The sequence below is a fragment of the Rhinopithecus bieti genome, unplaced genomic scaffold (assembly GCF_001698545.2).
Source record: "Rhinopithecus bieti isolate Rb0 unplaced genomic scaffold, ASM169854v2 scaffold_29378, whole genome shotgun sequence".
NCBI lineage: Eukaryota > Metazoa > Chordata > Mammalia > Primates > Cercopithecidae > Rhinopithecus > Rhinopithecus bieti.
The window spans coordinates 514065-535353 of record NW_016813019.1 but is presented as its reverse complement, the minus strand read 5'-3'; the positions used below and the strand labels follow the sequence as shown (position 1 = coordinate 535353).

Below are 21289 nucleotides of genomic sequence, written 5' to 3'. Positions count from 1 at the left end.
GACCTGACATCCACTTCTCCTTAGAATAATCATGGCTGCCACTTTGAGCACCTACTGTATGCTCAGCCATGAACTAGGCATTGTCAGGTAGGCATTGGTCCATTTTCCAGGAGAAGAAAACCGAGGCTCGGTGCAGTTTTGCACAAACTTGCAGGGTTGGGAGTGTCAGTGCAGAGCCTCACATGCATGCCTGTAGGGTTAATGTAGGGAATGCTTCCTTTCCATGGCGAGCTGAAGGTAACTTGTGGCAGGTAACCCAAACCATGAGCTCTGGTGCCCAAGTTGGGCTGACTTCTCTTGTCTCTGTTTTGGGGCAGAGGACCTAGCTTTGGTCCCTTCCAGAAGAGCCCCAAGGAACTGAAACACACTCTCTCTAAAGATCCCAGCCCTGCTCAAGTTGGCAGTTGCAAGAAAGCCCCACTGCACCCTCAGGGCAGGACACACAACGCCATCTGTCACCCTTCCCATCACAGCCATCTTCCTACTGCTTTGTCTGCCCAGCAACTCTAGAGCTGTGATGCCCCAGAGCCCCAGCGATCCCCAACCAGAGTCTGGATTTGAGAGACAGACTTGATTCTAGCCCAGTGTCAGGGGATTGGCTGCAAGTTGGTGGTGCTACAGTTCCACACTTAAGCCCACACTAGGGAATTTCTGGGGCCTGGGGAAGGAAGGACCGGGCCTGCATGCTTGGAACCCCTAATCCAACCACTGTGGGCTAACTGGGGAAAGCGGAAGCCCCTCCTGGGCTTGGATGCAGGTTCCATGTTGGTTCTACCCAGTGGCCCTTCTGCCTCTGCCTCAGAGACTGGTGCCTCCCATATTAACAGAATGTTGAACCCACCACTCTGCGGCTGTGGGGCCCCTTGTCTCCAGAACACAGTCGACCCAGCTCTCTTCCTGCTGTTCTCTCTGAGGGTGGCTTGGGTCACACTCAACCAGTGATGAAGCCCTGTTCCTCAGCCTATTCAGAGGGGCTGACCCTCAGCTAGAATGCACTACAATGACCATTCTGACATTTCGGCCTTTTTCTGACACATCTCTGCTGTTACATATTATGAATATGGCCCCTGTGGCCAATTCTGATGGTGGCTACCTAGGCTGCAGCTCTAGGTTCAAGTCTCAAACACTTACCTTCAACAGGTGAGGTTTTGAGGCGCCGGCAGATGGCTTCGGTGTCCCCATAAGTCTCCTTGATCTTGACCACAGCCTCGGTGCCCCGCAGCTCCATGAGGGAGCGGAGCTCCTCCATTGTGCACCCAAACTCACCCCCATGGCTCGACTCATTTCTTTGGTTTTTGGAGTAAAAGTCGCTGTTGGTCATGTCACCCATGTTTGCTGCGGTCCCTGCTCAGGCTGGGCCCGAGGGTCAGCGCTGGACAAGAGGCTTCTGGGCGATGGCTGCTTGTGGCTGTCCTCAGCACACCCTCACTGGTCAGCTGTGGCACCAGGTGGCCAACTCCGGGTCCCGGGGGGTGGGGGTGGCCGAGGCGGGCTGGTGACAGTGGTGATGAGCTCCAAGGAGTGTCCCCCGGTGTGGGACGAGGTCCAGGGGCCGGAGGGGCTCAGGGCTGTAGACCCAGGAGTCTCCATTCATTAGGGCCCATGCTGCTCCCTGGAGCTGGCATCTACATGGTCAGGGGTGGTGGCTCCTGTGGGACAAGTATAGAGTGAGTGACAAAGGCCAGGTGCTGGAGGCCACATGGGATAGGTGCTCAGGAAGGCCCCAGGCACACACACAGCAACCCAAACAACACTGACTACACACACGCACCCTAACACACCAGCTCACACTGTAAATCTAATGGCACTAGCGCAAACCCAGGCACTCCACGATATGCCACCCTCAAGGCATAGCCCCATAACACACTCTAACTCCCTATTTGTGAACTGTGCTGTGGAACACACTGGCTTCACAGCACACACCCTGTGTGTATGCACATCCCCCAACACATACCTTCTGGCACGTCCTTGTGCCCTGCACCACTGCCACACACACATCGACACCCAGGCCTCGTGCACCAGCTTTGAGCCATACAAATGAACCTCCCCACCCTTTTCCCTCAAGAATTGCTGTGCTCACAGGCCCTCTGAGCACACCCAGACTCCATTTCCCTCTTTCTCTCACTATCCTTAACATGTTTACACACGCTCCATGTCCACACAATCTGGGACACACTCCCCCAAATACACAGTTCCCAGGTTCCCCCCCACCCCACAAATCCTCCCCCCACCCATGCCACCTGTGTCCACCAATACACTCTTCTCCCACATTCCTCCCCACTCAGGTCTCACAGGCATGAGGATGGGAGAAAGCCCTCCACCTGCACCCACAGGCCCCCACTGTATTAATCGAGGCCCTCAGCCTGGCCAGAGAAGCCAGCTCATGCATATTCACAAGAATTCATTGAGCCCAGAGCTTGGTCCCACTATGAGTTCAGGTCCATGGAGCCCTCACCTGGCACGGGGAGGAGGTCCCTATAGACCAGCACCACGGACAGCGGCCGCCCGTCCCTCTCTGGAGCCCAGGAGGAGGTGGGAGCTCTGGCTTCTCCCTGCCCGCCCGGCCACCCTTGCAGGATTGCGGCATCTGTGGGGCTGCCAGGAGAGAATCCAATCCACCCCGACACCCAACACCGGAGGCCGAGGCCCCAGCAAGCGTTGGGTGACAAAGGGCCCCAGCTGAGCTCGGCTGGGCCTGGCACAGGGACCGGCCCCGCCCAGCAGTCATGGACAGCTGGCCATCCTGGGCCCAGGACAGTGAGGGCAAGGGGTAAGGGAAGGAAGGCAGGACTGACCCCCTCCCAAGCTCCAACTCCTCCCCTGCCTTATCTCCATCTTAACCTTTCATCTTTCACACATTTTAGAGCTTGAAGCATTCTAGGGCTAAGTCACTTTCCCAGCAAGGAACTTGAAGCTTAGAGTCAGAGAGGGAAAAGCACTCTTCCAGAGCCACACGGAGTGAGAGTGCTGAGGAGCGCAGAAGGAAATGGTCTCCCGGCTCACAGCCCCGGGCTCCTCCCCTTCCCCTAGGGAGTGCTCCTGTGTTTGTCTCCCAAGGGCCCTGGTGGGAGGGCGGACTGTGCCAGGCAGTTGCTAAGAATACAGTATACTGGCATTGGAGCGATTTGGGTTCAAATCCTGGCTATGGGACCCTGGGCAATTTCCTTCAGTTTTTGGAGTCCTGGTTCACTCATCTGTAAATTGTAGACAAAACAGTCACTCTTCCTTATCCCCACCCCTGACTACTTCCCAATTTACTGAGAACTAATTATAAACCATATTCAAATCCAATGTGTTTCTGGATTTGAGGCTTTCCAGTCTTGGGTCACAGGGTGCTGGAGCCACAGGAGAAACCTTAAATGTCTTACACAAGGGACATTTTTACTCAGGGATGTAGTAGGAAGATTGTTTTTACACTGGGACCAACAGGTCTCTTATGGAATAGAACATAAAATGCCTGAAGAAGAGACACAGAGACACGAGACACCGAAGAAACTGCACGCTTGGTGCTCCCACCTACAATACTCAAGAGAGGCCATGTTCCTTGGCCATGGATGGAACACACACCATCCGTAGAATCCATGAGTTTTGACCCCAACAATATATTCCTTAGAGGAGCAGGAGAGGCAGGGACCAAGAATGTGAATAAAAACACCCATACTCCCCTGCCATTTCTTAAGCATCTACTATGTACCAGGCACTGTGGGATGATTTCTGTATCATCCATCCAAGGTAAATTCTATGAGAGTTGACTAGAAAAGCACTTGGCTCCTTCTAGCTGCCTAGTAAACAAATGTAAAATTAATAAATGAATGAATGAAAAGCAAACAGACACCATCTCATTCTGTACAACCCTGTGAAGTGGATACTATAATTATCTCCATTTTATAGACCAAGAGAATGAGGTTCAGAGGGGTGAAGTCACTTGTCCAAGGTCACACAGTGGGGAGGTGCCAGAGAGTGGAAGATCTTTTCAACCTTAGACCTTGGACTCTTGTCCACTACGCCATAAGAAGGGCGTGGCAGGGCCTGGTCTAGGATGCTGAACCTCTCTGGGGAGAGTGTTGGCATTTGGGATTTGGACCGAATGCTCTCCTCCCCCTGGTACAAGCCAGTACAGAGCCTCCCCCCACCCTCCCCAGTCTAGGGCCAGCCACAGGAGGCAAGGAGAGACCTCTGAGAACATGTGGGCCCTTGTTCAGGGTTGGATGAGGCACTAGGTCCGTGCAGGGACTGGGCGGGAGCTTTTTCATTAAGCAGTGCTCTTCCTGCTGCCTGCTCAGTGTAAATGTGTTTGGTGTATGTTCAGGAAACTGGGTAGAAAAAATCCAAATGGCAGGAGTAAGACAAGGATAAAGTGAGGCAAATGGGCTACAGTTGGGGCAGAAGGAAGGAAATGAGGTCAGAGGTCCTTCAGGCCAATGCAGTGGCTGGGGCTTCTAGGAGAGATGGGTCTCAGATGCTGGGGGAAGGTTGAACCCCACTGGAGGGGTGAGCGCTGGGGAGGTGATTTGACTAAGAACTTTCCAGAACAGGCTTTGCTTACTTAGGGACAAGAATTGAGATAAGGAGATGCAGAGATGCAGACCTTCTGTCCAGAAGGAATTTGGGACTGACCTGGAGCCCCAGGAGGCCTCAGTTCTTGGCACTTAAGCAACAAACCTGGATTGGGTGAAGGCAAAGCTGGTGAACATTTACCACCCCACACCTGCACTAAACTTACTGGCAGTAGAAATCACCTGTGATTCTGAGCTAGTCACCTGGCTTCTTTGTCTTAGCTTCAGCGTCTATAATTTGGGGCTACTGATATTTGATAACATTGCCTGACGGGCATATGATAAGCATTTATTGAGCGCTTATTAGGTGCCAAGCACTCTCAGTGCTTTACAGAAACATCTATCTCAGAGACGGTGCAAGGCGTTATACGTAGGGCTCTGGAAACCACTAATTCTGAGTTCAAATTCTGACTCCTTCATCTCCCAGCTGAATGGGAAGGAAATTAACTTTGATTTCATTATCTTACAAAAAGCAGAGGGGAATAGGAGTATCTACCTCATAGATGTTATGAGGCTTAAATGAGTTATTTAATTTAAAATACTTAGAACCAAGCCCAGAACATAGTAAGCACTCAAATTATTGTGATTATTATTGTCAATCCATAAAACCACTTTATGAGATCTTATTATCTCTAGAACATATGAGGAAACTGAGGCCAAGAGAGATGAAGTAAATTGCTCAAGATCACATGATTAGTGAGTGGTGGATCTGGGATTTGAACCTAGGCAGTCTGGGTCGAGAGACATACTCCTAATCAGGATGCTTTTCTGCTTCCCCTGGTGAATCTCCCTTATGAGGTTCTTATGACACTTAAACGAAGTGCCATATGTGAACGAAAGTACTCTGCAATCCACAAGGGACTTTCTAAACCCGAGGTGCTGTTTTCTATCTGTGCCCGTGCTACCTGCAGCGTGGCTTACAGGCACTGATAATTACGTCTCTGACAGTACAAGCAAGCTATGAGAATCGTTAGCAGCAATTATATCTGTGATCACAACAGTAGGCATGAGTTAATGGGCTACTGTTGATTTTAATGACTACTGTGATAAGATGAAAAATGATCTTCAACCATCTATCTACCCACTCACCCATCCATCCACCCACCCACCCATCCACCTGCCCACCCACCCTTCCATTCATTCATCCATCCATCCACTCATCTACCCACACATCCACTCATCCATCCATCCATCCACCTGCTCACTCACCCACCCTTCCATCCATTCATCCACCCACTCACCACCCAACGACCCATCTACCCATCCACTCATCCATCCATCCATTCATCCATCCATCCACTTACCCATCCAGCCATCCATTCAATGATTGTTTTGGGTACTACACAGTACCAGACACTGAACAATCCAGAGAAGATCCCTGTCCGCTACGAGCTCACAGTGAAGAAGAGAGACAACTAAATTAGTGATTTCTATGACTTGAAGGGTTTGCCATCATGGGGACCTGCAGGTGCTGTGGACACACAGAGCAGGAAGACTTGACCTGGCCCAGGGTAACCAGGAATGCCTTTCTTCTCAGCTCCAAGTAGGGATTTTTTTTTCTTCAGGTAAAGAAGGACTTAATAAAAAGATGAAACATGAAGAAACTGAAATACACAACTGTCTGTTAGTAAAAGGTGCAGAAGGAACACAGTGTGAGCCAGTATAGAGGGATATAACTCTAGGATAACAAAATCAATAAAAAATCAGAACTACACCCTTAAGGTGACTGATTTCATACTTCCTTCTCTACCTCTTATGATATGGCTTGTTCCCTATCCCTGCTTCATCTCATGGGTACAAACATGAGGTCACCCCTTATGTGGGCATTTCGTTTTTTCATTCCAAGCTGTAGAGCCCACTTTGGTGCTTGCTCTGACAGCGAGATTTGCTGGAAAAGTGTGAAGTCCACCAGCACAAAAGCTACTTGTATGGTATGATACAAATGATCTTTTCACAGATGGACAGAACTGAGTACCCCATACTTTGCATAGAATCCCTCAGATGCCTGACTTCCGCAGATGTGCCACGTGTCTGCTCAGAACTCTTCACTACCTGGGCCTTTGCCTCCCTAACAGCTGCTGTCCTGTTCAGCTTCAGTGTTCCTTCCTTGGAAGCCTTTCCTGACCACCTAGACTGCATAAGTGCTCCTGACCTCCAGGTGCCCCGTGGACTGTAGTACACTTCACACTGTATTGCTTGAGCCTGCTTAACTGTTTTCTTTCTGCAGGATTCTGAGAGCATCACGTGGGCAGTTGCTATGTCTCTTCTGTACCTAGTGCAGTATCTGGCATCCAGAAGGCACTCAATAAATATTTGGTGTTGAGTCTACTGCCTGTGGAAAGTGTGACTTTAGATAGGTCCTCAGACCTTAGTTTGCTCATCTGTAAGATGGGCTACTGATTCATACCCTGCCTACCTTAAGAGTTTTCTGGGGGGTCAGGAAAAATAACAAAATCAGCAGTAATAGTTTTTCTTTGAGATGCATCCGCTGCCCTCCACTGCCCAGTTTCCCCTCTTTGTAATGCAGCATCAGTGTGAGGGTGAAGCTGAGACAGGTAGCTGTTCCCTCAGCCACAACCCCACCAGATTCTCAGGTTCTTGCTCACTCATCCAAATATCATGTGACCTACCACTCTATGGCTGAGAGACTAAATGAACTGTGTGATCTTGGAGAAGTCATCTAATTTTGCTAGGCTTCCTCTGTAAAGTGGGGATGACCCTGTTTGTCTGACAGGCAAATGACTCAATGAGAGCCAGCTCCTGGCCCAGAGCAGACAATGAAGCACTGGCTTCCCTGCTCCCCTCCCCCTAGTTATTAGCAAATGTTCCTCCCTCATGGTTGCAATAAGTTCACTTGCAGTCAGCTCTCAACACTGCACAGGTGAGCACACCTGCCCTAAGCAATGGGCACACAGGCCTGGGCAGTGCATACAACCAGACCTGGCCTAGAGAGGTTGAGCAACACACTGGGGGTCACACAGCCAACTGAGACCAAAGCCCAGTGAGAATCTCCTCCTTGTTTTCCCAGCTCCAACGGTGTGACACTGACCAAGCCCCTTTCTTCTCTGGGCGTCAGTTTCCCCATGTGGGACGTGAAGGGATTGGATTAGTACTCTCTGGAGTCCCTTCAGGCTCTGATGTGCCAAGCCCTTCAGAATCCAGGAGAACATTCTGACAATATTGGATTTATGCATTTCAGTTGCATCTTATTAGCATTTAAATGACTCTGTATTGTTACATGTCAATGACTCAAGAATAGGTTAGGGGTGCCTTAATAAAAAGTCTTTGCCAGAAGGGAGGCTGAGAGAGGAAGGAGCAATTTTTGTGTGTGCGTGGAGTTAATTTAACAAAGAAGGAATCTATCTTTCGAAGGAAGAATAAAAAACAAACAAAACAAATCCCCAAACCAAAAGCTTTTCAAACCCTAACTGAAGGATGGTAGCTGGGACAGTCATACGTGAATTATGTGCTAAAAATAACTTCTGGATGCCAAATTCTTCTGTTTTAAGACATGCTGAATTTAATTGCCACCTTAACGTGTATTTTTAAGGTCACTTTTCCTTTGAATCATCAATGACTGATGTGGGGCACAAGTCCAGTTTGAAGATCCCCAGTGACGGAAGCCTAGCTCTGCCAGTTACTAGTTATGTGACTCGGGCAGGGCTCTTAACCCTCTGTGCCTTGGTTTACCCTCCCCAACATGGAGACAACCCTACAGTCTACCTCACAGAGTTTTGTAAGGATTAATTGAGATAGAGCTAGCACAGTTTCTGGCAACGAGGACACACTTGTTAAATGGTGACGGTCCTACGATAATTTAACTTACTCCCTGCCTCCAATTGCTCCCAGGCCAGCGTGTACCCCATAGTGCCATATTTCAAAGGGAACTCAGCTCTGACTTTCCCATGCCCACCAGGCTCCTTGTCACCTCTCAGGTGGCTGGGAGGCCTCCAGCTTGTTCATACAGCAAACAAGGGTAGTTTCCTTTCTGTTCTGGTCTTGATGAACTACTTATAATTCCCATGAGGTAGGATATTTGCTTTCCCCTTCTGGCTGCAAATTCTGGCCTTTCTGTGGGGGCCCCACTGCCCCAGTGATGGGGAACTCTCTTCCTCTGTGCTGAGCCCAAGGAAACAGGTGAACTCAGCTTGCAGTTGGGAAATGTTAGCAAATGTTCCTCCCTCACGGTTGCAATGAGGTTCACTTGCAGTCAGCTCATTGCAAGGGAGGGCCAACAGCTCCTCCCTTGTCTTCACCCAGAGAACCTTAGCCATTCTCTTAGATATCCCTCTCTGGGGGAGGCAATTTCCTCTGCATGTGTGCGTAAGGTGGGAGAGCCTGATGGTGAGTGTGGATGTAGGCGGCCATGCCAATGCGAGTGTGCTAGATCAGTGTGTCTGTAGGTTGCCTGTGAGTGCGGGGTGTGGGTGTGTTAGACCAGTGCGGGTGTGCAGGGCTTGTGTGACTGTGCAGGTGAGTGTGGGTGTGTGGGGTATGTGAGCATAGAAGCCATATGTGGGTGCAGGGTTAGTGTGAGTGTGCAGGGCTAGTATAGATGTGCAAGGTTAGTGTGGGTGTGCANGGCTTGTGTGACTGTGCAGGTGAGTGTGGGTGTGTGGGGTATGTGAGCATAGAAGCCATATGTGGGTGCAGGGTTAGTGTGAGTGTGCAGGGCTAGTATAGATGTGCAAGGTGAGTGTGGGTGTGCAGGGTCAGTGGGAGTGCATTATAGTGGTTTTCTTAGTATGAGTGGGACAGGGTCTGGGGGCACACCTGTGTCAGAAGACGTGTGCAAATGCTGGTCTTAGAGTAGGCCTGCAAGTGACTATGCTTTGTGTGTAGGAGAGAGGGTCCCTACGATGTACCAGTGGACATGTGGTTGGTGTGAGTGACCCCAAAGGACAAGGTGTGCCACACAGGTCTACTGGAGCATGTCAGCATGAGTGTGTGTGTGAGAGAAAGCAAGCCCAAGATATCTGTGCCACACCTGTCTCTGAGTGTGCAAGTCCCACGATGTATGAGTGCATGTGTGCATGTGCTCAAAGCTGAAGAAGACAATCTCACAAATTCTCACAGTCGAGGAGAGAGAACAGGGAAAGAGGAAGGGAACTGAAAATGAATACCTCGGAAGCAAATTTAATGCTATTTTTAGACAACTCCTATTCTGTTAACCAGAAAAGGAAAATCTAAAAAAAAAAATCCCACAGAAACCGCCTTGCATCAGCCTTGAAAGCACAGGTGGCAGAAGTAGGCCTAAGGGGCAGGCAGCGACAGGGATCCAGGGCTTCCTGTGGAGCTTCTCACCCTCATGCCTGGCCTGAGGAAGGGGAGGTCCAGCCCTCACCTTCCCACCAGGGTCAACTCCCTCCACTGTCCTCTGTTCTCAGAGGAGCTGCCAAGGTTAGATGGCAGGAAAAACCTTCCATTTCTGCTCATCCATCCATCCATCCATCCATTCGTCCATCCATCTGTCTGCTTGACCATTAGTTGTCTGTCCATCTGTCAATCTATCAATCTTTCCATCCATCTGTTCATTCACCTACCCAATAAAACTAATGAACTGCATCTCAGGTCCTGCCCTGGGCACTGGGATTATGAGGAGAGCAAGAAAGACGCTCAGATCCTCCTTCCTGCTGTTTAAGGTCTGCTCACTCTGCCACACAGAGCCCCCAGATAACCTCAACCCCATGGTCAGGATGTGCAGGCTGGGTCAAGGGATTTCTGCCAACTTTTGGTTCAGGTTACTCCTGGGAATCAGATCCACTCAATTTTGATCTTGGCGTGATGACTATGATTAACAGCAATTGCTTGGCAAGTGCCTTCCGTGGGCTGTGTGGTGTTGCTCTCCCCACTTCACAGGCAAGGAAACTGGGACTCAGAGAGGCCACAATGGCCACGGCCATATGGGTAGGACTTGGCATAGTTTCAATATGTCTGCTCCATCCAAAGCCTCTGCCTTTCCTTTGTCCTTCACCAACTCGCACTATGGCCCTTCCTGCCTCAGTCTCTTCTTCGGTAATGTAAGGGTGCAATCTGGACAGAAGCTCAGTGTTGAAAGGCTATTTTAGCCCCATCCTCAAGGATCCTTGCTTCTTGGGTCACACACAGTTCCCAGGGCTTCCCTGCTGCTGCCTTGTCTCTAGCCAAAATGGACATCCCAGTTGCAGGTCAAGTCGTGCTTGGCTGGAGGCCGAAGGAAGGAGAAATGCCCTACAATCAGGGAGGCATGAGCTGACCAGAATTCACCTTCTGCCTGTGACATCCACTGCCCATCCTTGGGCTTCTGACTGCAGTGTCTGCCTTCCAAAATTTGTACCCTTTATGTGCTCCGTGTTTAGAAATAATTTCCTTAAAAAATATTTGTTGGGTTTCCAATGAAGCTAAAGCACTAGCAGATGGAGGCAAGACAGCCTGTTTGAGGCAAAAAAGTGTTGGGGAAGCTTCACTTTGGGCTGCAAGAGAGGGAACATGCAGTGGGAAGGCTGGGGATGGTGGCCCTGCCTGGGATGGGCCAGTGGCTCTGGACATTGCACTCTGGTTTCAGCTAAATGCCTCAGCCACATCCCAGCATCCTCTCTGACACTGTCGAACTCTTTCCCTACAGCTGTATTGAACTTCTTGAGGTCTTCTTTGCAGCATTGGCTGCCTCCAGCCTCCAGGTCCTAACTGGCCTAACTGGCCAACATGACACTGTCCTCTTCTGCCCTCATCCCCCTCATTCTCTCCCACTGTCTGCTCCATCCCTGTGGATTACAAGCCGAGGTTTGGAAGAAGAACAAAAAATGATGACAGCAACACCAACATCATTCCTGCTATGTGCTCAGCACTGCTTTATGCACTTAGCTTGTTTAATCCTTCACAACAATGCTTTGCACTGGTACTCCAGCCCCACCATTTATACAGGAGAAGACAGACTGAGTGTGCAGTGATTGGTGTAAGGTCTTATGGTTAAGGGGTGGCAGGGCCAGCCCTCTGTCACACACAGGCACTCTTAACAGCAACCTAGGCTCACACCCTTCTGTCCAGTGGACCGATTTCCTTGCTGTTTTTCCTTTCTGGTTTCTACAGTTCACACAGGGTTCTTCTGCGGTCAGTGTTCTGACCACACACAACAGGTCACTGGCTTCACCTCTGACTGTGGAGGGCTGGGGCCCAGGGAGCTGTCTCTGGGAATGAAGTGCTGATGGATGGATGGAGGTGGGTGCTGGGGAGGGATTGGGTAGCTGAGGTCAGGGAACCTGATAACCACAGGCCCCTCTCTCCCCAGCAGGTTGACCAACCTAGGCTGGGAGCGAGAGCTGTCCATGTGGTCCTGGTGCTGAAAGACAGTACCCCTGGGGAGGACAAAGCTGGCAGCGGGGAACTGGCTCCACTGGGAGCTGTCCTCGAGGGCACAGTGCTGATTAGGGAGGTGGCGGTGGGCGTTAGGGACAACATGCGAAGGAGCTGTCCACACGCTGAGGTGCTGACACAGAGTAGAATGTTATTAAGCGCCCCTAGGAACTCTCCAAGACAGCAACACCGACCAATGAAGAGTGGGGTTGGGAAAGCCAAGGCAAAGGTGCAAACCCCTCCCAACATCTGGGGTACTGGGTGTGGGCACTGGGGAAGGCACTGGGCCTTTTCCATGAGTTCTGTGAGCAAGATGGGGAGCTGACCCCATATTTTAGTGCTGATGCTCAAAGCCTGTTTTTTAGGCTTTGAGGGGGCAGGCCTGAGCTAACAAAATGATACTGTGTGAAAGGTGACTCAGGGTCACTGAAGTGCATGCACTGAGGACCCATCTCAGTCCATCAGTGCCATCTGCCACTGATGCCAGAAATTCCACCATTAGTGATTCATTCTTTTGCACTGTGCGTGGTCCTTTCCCTATGGTTTCTGCCAGACCTGGGAGCATATTTAAGTGGTAGCATCTCAGTCTGACTGAGCTTAGTAAATTATTTCCTCCATGGGGTGAGGGAGGAAAAACTCACCCACAGAGGTCCCAGGGGATGTGTCTAAGTTGGGAGATTGCTTTTGAACAGTTGAGTGAGTCCTTTGGGTCCAGATCAGAAAACAGGAAGCTAAGGCTTGGGGAAAGTCTTTCTGTGTTCCAAGAATGCAGATGCTAGGAAATCTAGCTATATTGAGAAAGAGAGATTAAAACAGCAGAAAGTAGGACTCTTGGATTCAAAGGAGTGAGGAAATGAGAATGATGCAGGTACCAGCAGGGATTTGCGTATGTGCATGGGTGGAAGTGTCTTTTAGCTTCTATTTCTCACTACTGTGGCCAGACACTGTTCTACTTCTTCTAGGCTAAAGCAGAGGTACCCCTGGTTTGGTGACTGTACACTCATCTTCCACACTTGAGCCCAGGTTATCTCTACCCAGAGTCTCCTTGGCAGAAAGCCAGAGATCTCTGTGAGGCTACTGACTTGGCCTCAGATCTGAAGGAGGAAAATCAAAAGGCCAGGAAGCCAGAGGAGCAGTTGAGGGCACATGGGGATAAGCAGAGGTTTGCACTTGGGTCTGCATCCTCCCTCATGGTAAAGGTATTCTCTCCTTCCTCTCCTGATAAAATCTCCTCTGGATGAAGCTCAAGGACCCCAGAACAGGGCTTCTCAAAGTGGTTCCCCGAGGGCTACCTATGTTGGCATCACTTGAGGGCTGGTTAAAACACAGGTCTGCAGCCCCCATCCTGCAGAGATGAATGAGCGGATGGTTGGGGCTGTGAATTTTAAATGAGCAGAACTCCTGTCCTTGTGCTTTGGGGCTCCTGTTCCACCTTCTCTAGGCTTCCTTCCTCTTGTAGCCCACACTTTCCTGGTTTTGGGTTCTAAAGTCCTGCCTTGCTTTTGTGACTCAGTCTGTGGCTCAAAATAATCTCCAACTCCCTGGCCCTAACCATCCAAATGCCACCTCTTGGTAGGCCAGGCCCTTGGGTGGCTTCTGGTGAGGAACTCCACTGGCAAACTCTAGGGCCCTTTTCAGTCTTCACATCCCTGCCCACGGCTGATGGCACCTCCCTTCCTTCTTCCCACTCTCCTGTGCTTCTCTGACCATGTCTGCCCAGGACTCTATGGCTTCTCTGTTTTGGGGTAACTGTAGGTTTCCCCATGGTCCTGCCCTCTTAATGCCTTGCCTCTCCCTGGGCAACGCCACTCATCTGGCATCAACTTTCACCCTAACAAGGGTGGTTCCCAGACTGACCTTTCCAGCATGGCCTTTCTCCCAAACTCCAGAACCGACCTTTCTGTGGCTGCCAAATGTCCCCTCCAAAGGTCCTCCAGGCCCTCAGACTCTCCTAAATCTCCTCATTCTTTTGTGACCCCTGTGTTACTTAGGGTATCCACAGCACTATCTGGGCCACCCTTGACTCTAATCCTTCCCTCATGTTCAGTCCTGTGACCAGACCCAGGAAGCATCAGCATAAAGGCTCAGCCTAACTCCTTTTCCTCACCTCCCCAGGCTCCCGACTCTGGTTTAGGCTCCTCATCCACAGCCCCTCAGCCCCCGGCTCTCTAGCCTCACACCCTCCTTCACTGACCCCAGAGTGAAGCTGACAGTGACTGCCATTTACAGAGTGGCTTCTGCATGTCAGAGGCTGTGTGGGGCTCTGCTCATACCTTATCCCTCAACAACCCCATGAGGTAGGTATTATTATGCATATTTTACAGATGAGGAGACTGAGGCTCAGAGAGGCAAAATAACATTACACTCAAGCTCATACAGCTAATGGGGAGTGACAGATCTGGGAGTAGAACTGGGTTTGTCTGACTCTGAAGCCAACACATTATGCTGCCTTTTGGATTTGAGCATGCCTGTCTGTGGATTAAAAATTTTCACTGGCTACCAGTGCCTATTTAAGAGAACATATTCATGACTACAGCTTCTCACATCCCACCTGATTGGCTCTGAGCTGGCCTCTCTGGGGTCTGAGCTGGCCTCTCTGGGATCTGAGCTGGCCTCCCTGGGGTCTGAGTTGGCATCTCTGGGGTCTGGTCTAAGTGAATACCCAGTGTTGGGTCCTACTGAGGGACCTTATGGTCCTTGCCATTTTCTGAACAACTCATGCAAGTTCCTGCCTTCCAACTTTTGCATATATGTTCCCTGGATCCAGAATGGTCTACCACCCGCTTTTCCATTAATCCAAACCTCACTCTTCAAGATCTAGTCCTCATGCCAACTTCTCTCTGAAGTTATCTCCAATTCCCCCGCTCCAAATTCCAACTCTCTTCCCTCTGCCAGCCTGTCACGTGTGGTTCACTCCTAACTCCATACCTTGACCCTCCATCTGCTGCCTTGGGGTGGGTTTTGCCAGCTTGCCTCCCCAACTAGGCCCTGAGCTCCCCAGGGACAGGGCTTCCCTAGTCCCCAGCACAGAACGGGCCTCCACCAACTCTGGTTCCATGACCGAGAAAGCAGTTGGACTATGGAATGACACTGGAAGCGAGGAATCTTAGGGTGACACCTGCCTTTCAAAACAGACACTGGCCAACCAGATGGTAGGAATAACTTATGCCAAATGCATCCTTGCTGAGGGCCAGACACGTGCCCCACTTTACAGGCATCAAACCAGCAAATCCACCCCTGAACCCCAGGAAGGAGCTTCTATTGGTATCCTCTTTCACAGATGAGCAAATGGAGGCTTTGCAAGGTTAAAGAAGTTGCGCGGGGTCACATAATTGTTGGACTGGAGCCCAGGAAGGCTGCTTTCAGAGCCCCTGCTCTGGATCACAGTGTTACACAGTGGCCCCTCAGGCAGTGGAACACACTGGAGCATGTGGGTCAAGAGTGGGGAGATGTCCTAGTCCTCTGGGCTACCCTGGCCAGGCCCATGTCTCTGCCACATGCAGTGCTGGGTCCCACTGAGGATCCTTATGGTTCAGCCTTTGTTCTTTTCTCCTTTGCCTATTCTCCATTTGTCCCTGAAACCTGGAGGTCAGGGCCAGGACACTCTGAATCTGCCAGGAAGCAGCCCTTGGGCCCAGTCCCAGGGACCAGGTGGGGTGTGTGGGGGCACATGCCACTGCCTACCTCAAACTCATCCTCTGCATCGGCTGTCCTGGCCCCACAGTTGCCCCACTGGCAGCCCTAAGCCCCAGACCCCAGACCCTGGATTCTCATGCCCCGTGTGCATGCTGATTAGTGACCATCCTGGCTGAAGTGTGACCATGGGGGGCTCGACTAGCTCTGCATCTCTTCCGCTGACTTGGCATGGCTGTCCCTGGCCACTGCGGAGACGAGCAGAATCCACCCGGCACCTTGAACAGATGGTGCCACTTCTAAAAATAACACCGCACCACACTCCCCAGCGCAGCCGAGTCCTCGCGACAGAAGGGGGTGCGGGTGGGGTGGGGGCTGCTAGCTGTGCTCACCAGCCATCTGCGCGGGGACAGATGCGAATGCAGCCTCCCGGGGGACGCGGGCCCAGGGGACCCTAGCCTTGCTGAAGCTGCACAGAGCCAAGGACTTGATGCTGAGGCTCCAAGCCCCCCAAATAAAAGCAAGCCCAGACACTGCGGGGTACAGCTTGGCTCCCTCCATTCCCACAGTCTATGGCCCCACAGCAGCCTTATCTCCACATCATGGCATGACCAAGATTGCTATCGGGAATGCCCTCTCCTCTCTTCTCTGCCTGTTACCACCTTCTCCATCTCAGGGTCCCTAGATCTGCAACCCTCAGGGCCATCTCCTCCTGGGAATTTCCTCCATCCCCAGAAGCCTCTACCTTCTATGGAAACCACTTAAGTCAGCTCTCTGGCCTTAGTTGTCACTTCTCTGAAATGGAGACAATCACAGCCCCTCCCTCCTAGGGTTTTTGGGAGGAAAATGTGAGTTAATACAGGGCACAGGGCTCAGCCTAGAGCCTGGCCAGCGAGAGAAACTAGAAAATGGGATGACAGTGATTTCTAGATGGGGAAATGGAGGCCCTGAGTTGGAAGGCTCTGGCACAAGGCCACGGAGCAGGTGCTGGCAGAGCTGGGCTCAGGCCCAAGGCCAGTCAGAGGCCTCACCTCCCTAAGCCTGCCACCCACCTCTAATCCAGGGATGGATGCTCCAGGAATATGTCCCACCTTCATCCTTGGGCCACATTTTCCCTGAGTGCCAGGCCCTTCTTCAATCTTGGGCTGGCCTGGGGAGGCCTAAGGGATCCCTTGAAGATACTCTGTCCTCACGACTTGCCAAGAACCAGCCCCAAGCCTCCTCTCCCCTGAGCCCTGGTGAGACTCCTTCAGCTTCTAAAGCAGGTTCAAGTCCTGCCCAGATCCCTCAGCCAGAATGTTTAAGAGCTCAAGTGCCAAAGTGCTTTCAAGGCTCTAGGAGACCCCAAACCTCAGACTCTGCAAGAATTCATGTCCAGCAGCCTCTCCTTGCCCCTAGCAATGGCCCCACCAAACTCTGCTCCCTTCTGCTTTCTCAGCCTCGCAGTTGCCTCCTTTTTCTGAAGTCCTGGGTCTGATGACATGCAACTTGGCAGAGAAGGGGTGGGAGGTGATGTTTGCTTCCCTCTTTCCCAGTGGGGCACAGCCCCAGCTCCTCCAGCAACTTCCTTCTGCATTTCAAAATTCCCCTGAATCCCAGGCCTTGTGTCATGCTGCCTCTAGGATCTGTCCTCTGTGAGACATGATCTAGGAGAGTTTAGGTTTTGGGTTTAAGATGTGGGGTTGGAACCTAGGTTCAAATCTCCAAGTCAAAGGATCTTTCTCCAGCCTACCATACTTACTCCCTGCCCCTGTAGATATTTTAGTCCTGAGACTTCCTGCTTTGTAACATTCAAATCAGGTCTTCACTAATTCTGACTCTTTGTTACAAGGGACTGACAAGGCCGGAGCTGCCACCTCTGTTCCTCTATCCAGGTTTGGGCCTGCTACGAAATGGGTGCTAGGTTGGGGGACGTGTGCAGGTATGTGCATCTCTAGTGGCTGACCCAGATCCTGATGGCACCAGGCCTACATTGAGTTGGTCCCTAACCACCAGGTCCTTTACTGTGATGGTACCCTCAGAAGAAGAGGTCACTTCTAGAACAGAGGCCACCAAAAGGGAACAGTGTTTACAAAGCTCAGAAGAGGCCCTGACTCCCCAAACCTGCTTGAATCCAGAGACCAGGAGGGACCTTAAAGGTCAACATCCCTGTGATGCCTAAGCCCTTTACAGCATCTCTGTTAAGTCCTGCTTGTGTTTGCATGCCCCCCTTGATAGGGAGTTCACTCTCTCTGTCCTTGACAGTCTGTGTCAATGCTGGTGGTCATGAAGCTTTTTAGGTTGAACTGAGATTTTCTTCCTGCTAACATTTTTTGTTGTTTTACATTTACTGGGTGTTTTATGACCTACTATCAGGGCAGCACAGAATAGCCCTGCTCCCTCTTGTTCACTGAAGTTCATGTCTGCCTGCGCATGCATAGATGCCTGTCTGTGCAGGCCAGGGTGTGTGTGGCTGTGTATAAGCTAGCCTGCACATGCCTGAGTGGGGTGGGTGTTGAGGTGCGTAGAAAGTGTGTGCATTTCGGAAATAAGACTCTGTCTAGACTATGTGTGTGTGGTGGGGTGTGAGGAGGCAATTAGGGGGAACAGTTTTACTACCTGGAGTGGGGGTCTTAGTGTCTCAGTTTGGAAGGTGGATGGGTAGCAAAAAAGGGGGCACCCGCGAAGACTCTAGAAGAGAATAAAAGGCTAACCTATAGCAGAAACCTCATCACTGCCTCTGGAGCTGTCTGCAGGGTGGCCCCTGAACTCCCAAACCATGCCAACAGATGACTTTAGCTTTCAGGAAAATCTGCCATTCAGGTTTACCCTGAACCCAATGACAGCAACAACAAAATGGAATTATATGAGTGTTCATAAGATGCTTTTCAGTCTTAAGCTCAAAAGGATCCATTGACCATTTCCATTTCACATTTAAGAAAGCTAAGGCTAGAGAGATCAGGGACCTGCACTGGGTCCCAGAGATATCTCCACGGGGTGACTGTGCAGCTCACAGTCATGCGCAGAACATGCAGCCCCACGACTGGTCACCTCCCACCGTGGGGGGATGGGCATTGGGCAAGCCTAGTAATGAGGTCTGCCATTAGCTGTTCCTACTCCACCTTCTTCCCTCTTTGGCCTCACTTTCCCCACCTGAAAACTAAAGAGGCTGGGCTAGATGGCTTCTAAGAGACTTTTACATGCTGACTTGTGATAAGTCTTTGACACTGAATTGGAGCCCAGGGGAGGGGGTCTCTCTGGTCATGACACCCTCAACCTCTACTTTGATGGGCATGTCTGTGTCCTTGAATCAGACAGAGTAATATTCTGGCCACTGAAACATCTATGTGGGGACATTTTCTTGTTTCAATAATAAAAAACCAACTCAGAACTGCCTTGTGGACCACTGGTTATGCTGTAGCACAGGCTATTCCCTGCCTTCTGCTTCTCTGCTTGGTGGACTCCTATTGACTCTTCAGAGCCCTGCTCCAGGGGCCCCTTCCTGAGTAAATCCTATGCTAACCCCACTCTCCAGGCAGTCAGCTGATCCCTCCATGGGGCGTGATCATTCATGCCCTTTAGGGTTCAACCATCCTTGAGTTCCCAGCACATCTGGCAGACAGTTGACACGTGACAAAAGCTAGCTGAGTGAGTACGTGGAAAAGTGGCCATGGAAACCTGTGGCTGGACCCCAGAAACTGGGAAAGAACAAGATTTCCTGGGTCAGGACTCATCCACTCCTTCCACACTTATGTTTGAATACAAAGGCAGAGAACATGCAATGGGCACCTGCTGTGTACCCAGCCCCAGCCTCCAGGTAGGATAGAAGCTGTTACTGAACCGGAGGAAATGAGGTGACATTTTTGGCAGGGAGATGGCCAACGTTGTAATGGCGTTGGAGTAGCAGCGGCAGTCACAGAGATGAGCATCAAAATTTTATAACCACCTCCTGCTTCTCCTCATCTCCACCTTTTTCCCGGGCAGCATCTCAATAATCCTGCTCTCCCCTGATCCCAGGAAGGTACCCTTATTAAGCTGAGGTTCAGGGAGGTGGGATGACTGGCCAAGGTCACACAGCCAGGGAATGGCCTGACCAGGATTTGCATTAGAACCTGCGTCCCAAGGCTGTGCACATGACCTCGGCACTCAATAGACTCCCGGATCTGGAAGGAGCACTAACGGGGCTGCCCTTTGGTGGAGATGCCAGGGAAGTGGGAGGCGGGGCTCTGGGGGAGACAGAAACACAGGGCCACCCTACTTCCCTCCTCTCCACCAGTGTCCATGTGGGCTGTGGGACAGACAGGAGGACGCTTTCAGGGTACCTCCAGCTCAGCGTCCACTAAGGGAACCCCTGGTGGGAGGCTTCTCTCTTAAGGGGCTGACAGGTGCAAGGCCAGGGCCCTTAGTGGGGCACAGTGCAGGGGCCATGGCTGGCCCAGCGGGCTGGGTGTGAGGGGTGGGAAGCAGATGGCAGCCCCTTCCTGTTTGGAAGAAGTCAAGGATGAAATTCTGGCACCATCAGCCTGGCTGCATCACCTGCTGTTAGGAACAGCCCCGGGCCAGAGGGCTGGCGGCCACCCAATGTTGATTTGCTGACGCATGGCAGGTCCCAGGGAGGAGCGGCCACCAGCCCAGCCCTCTCCTACAGCACTGTTATCTTGTTATAAATAATTACTGTTATTTGAGGGAATTCATCACAGTACAGCCTCCTTTGTCTCACCTATAACCCTGGAAAGTGGGAGCAAGGTTCCCATTTGACAGATGAGGGGACTGGGGCTCCAAGGGGACAAGTGACCTGCTTGACACAGGTCACTCAGACAGTGCTGGGACCAGGGTGAGACCAGTGAGGCGCTGAAGGAGTAAAATGAAAGGCAGGTCTCGTCTTGGGTTCCTATCAGTGCCAAGTCCTGCTCCCTCTGCCATCTGTCTGCCTTGCCATTTAAGTCAGCCTGATGTACTCATGGGCCCACTTGCTCCACCCCACCCCAAACAAAGGGCAGAGACTGAAAACTGACAGAGAGATTTCAAACACACTTTGGTAGTTTTGTGGATGATGCAGCTGTTAAGAGAGCCTAAGGAATACCTGGAGCTATAAAAGATGTTCAAAGCTAATATCTCCACGTGCACTGAGTAGTGATGAATTTCAGGGGAAATTGTTCATTTCTTATTTCCACTCATCTCACAAACTTTTGCTGTGGCTCGACTTCGATGTGTAATGCATGTGGATGGAGAGGAACCAGACACAGCCCTTGTCCTCAGAAAGCCTGGTACTCCTCCCTCCTAACTTGGCATGGGGCCCGCACATGATAACAACTGAATAAAATTAATGATAATAAGTTAACATTTATGGAGCATTCTCTATGTGCCAAGCCCTGCAAGAGGCACTTTCTACACGTCATCTCATCCGATCCACATCATAACTCTATGAGGCAGGTATTCTTATTATCCCCATTTTATAGAAAAGAAAACTAAGGCAAGTAACTTGCCCAAGGTCACTCAGAACACAGCAGAGCTGGGATGGATACTCAATACAGCATTTGTTAGGTGAAGGAATGAAAATGCAAGAAGTCATGCAGGGAGGCTAGGTAAATATAAGGGTGATATGATTTGTTAAGCGTGGCTCAAGGCCTATGCAAAGAGCCCTGGAAGCTCCAGAAGCCAGTGTCAGGCCCCCCGAGGGGGTCAGGGAATTCTCCATGCTTTTGGGCACGCTGAGGCTGCAGACTTCCAGGAAGAGGGTGATGGTGACAGCAGCTGTATCAGATACCAGTGCAAGGAGGCTCCAGTTT

General features: G+C 51.1%; 1 protein-coding gene across 13 annotated transcripts in view; it reads right to left on the bottom strand.

Moving 5' to 3' along the window:
- The window catches only part of ATP2B2 (ATPase plasma membrane Ca2+ transporting 2), a 299071-nt gene that overhangs the window by 130089 nt on the left and 147693 nt on the right, over positions 1-21289 (bottom strand). For all 13 annotated transcript variants that reach the window (XM_017847503.1, XM_017847498.1, XM_017847490.1 and 10 more), the window contains one exon: positions 1132-1649. In XM_017847503.1, the coding sequence (XP_017702992.1) occupies positions 1132-1330 (199 nt within the window). In that variant the 5' untranslated portion in view covers positions 1331-1649. The remainder of the gene's footprint in view (positions 1-1131; positions 1650-21289) is intronic.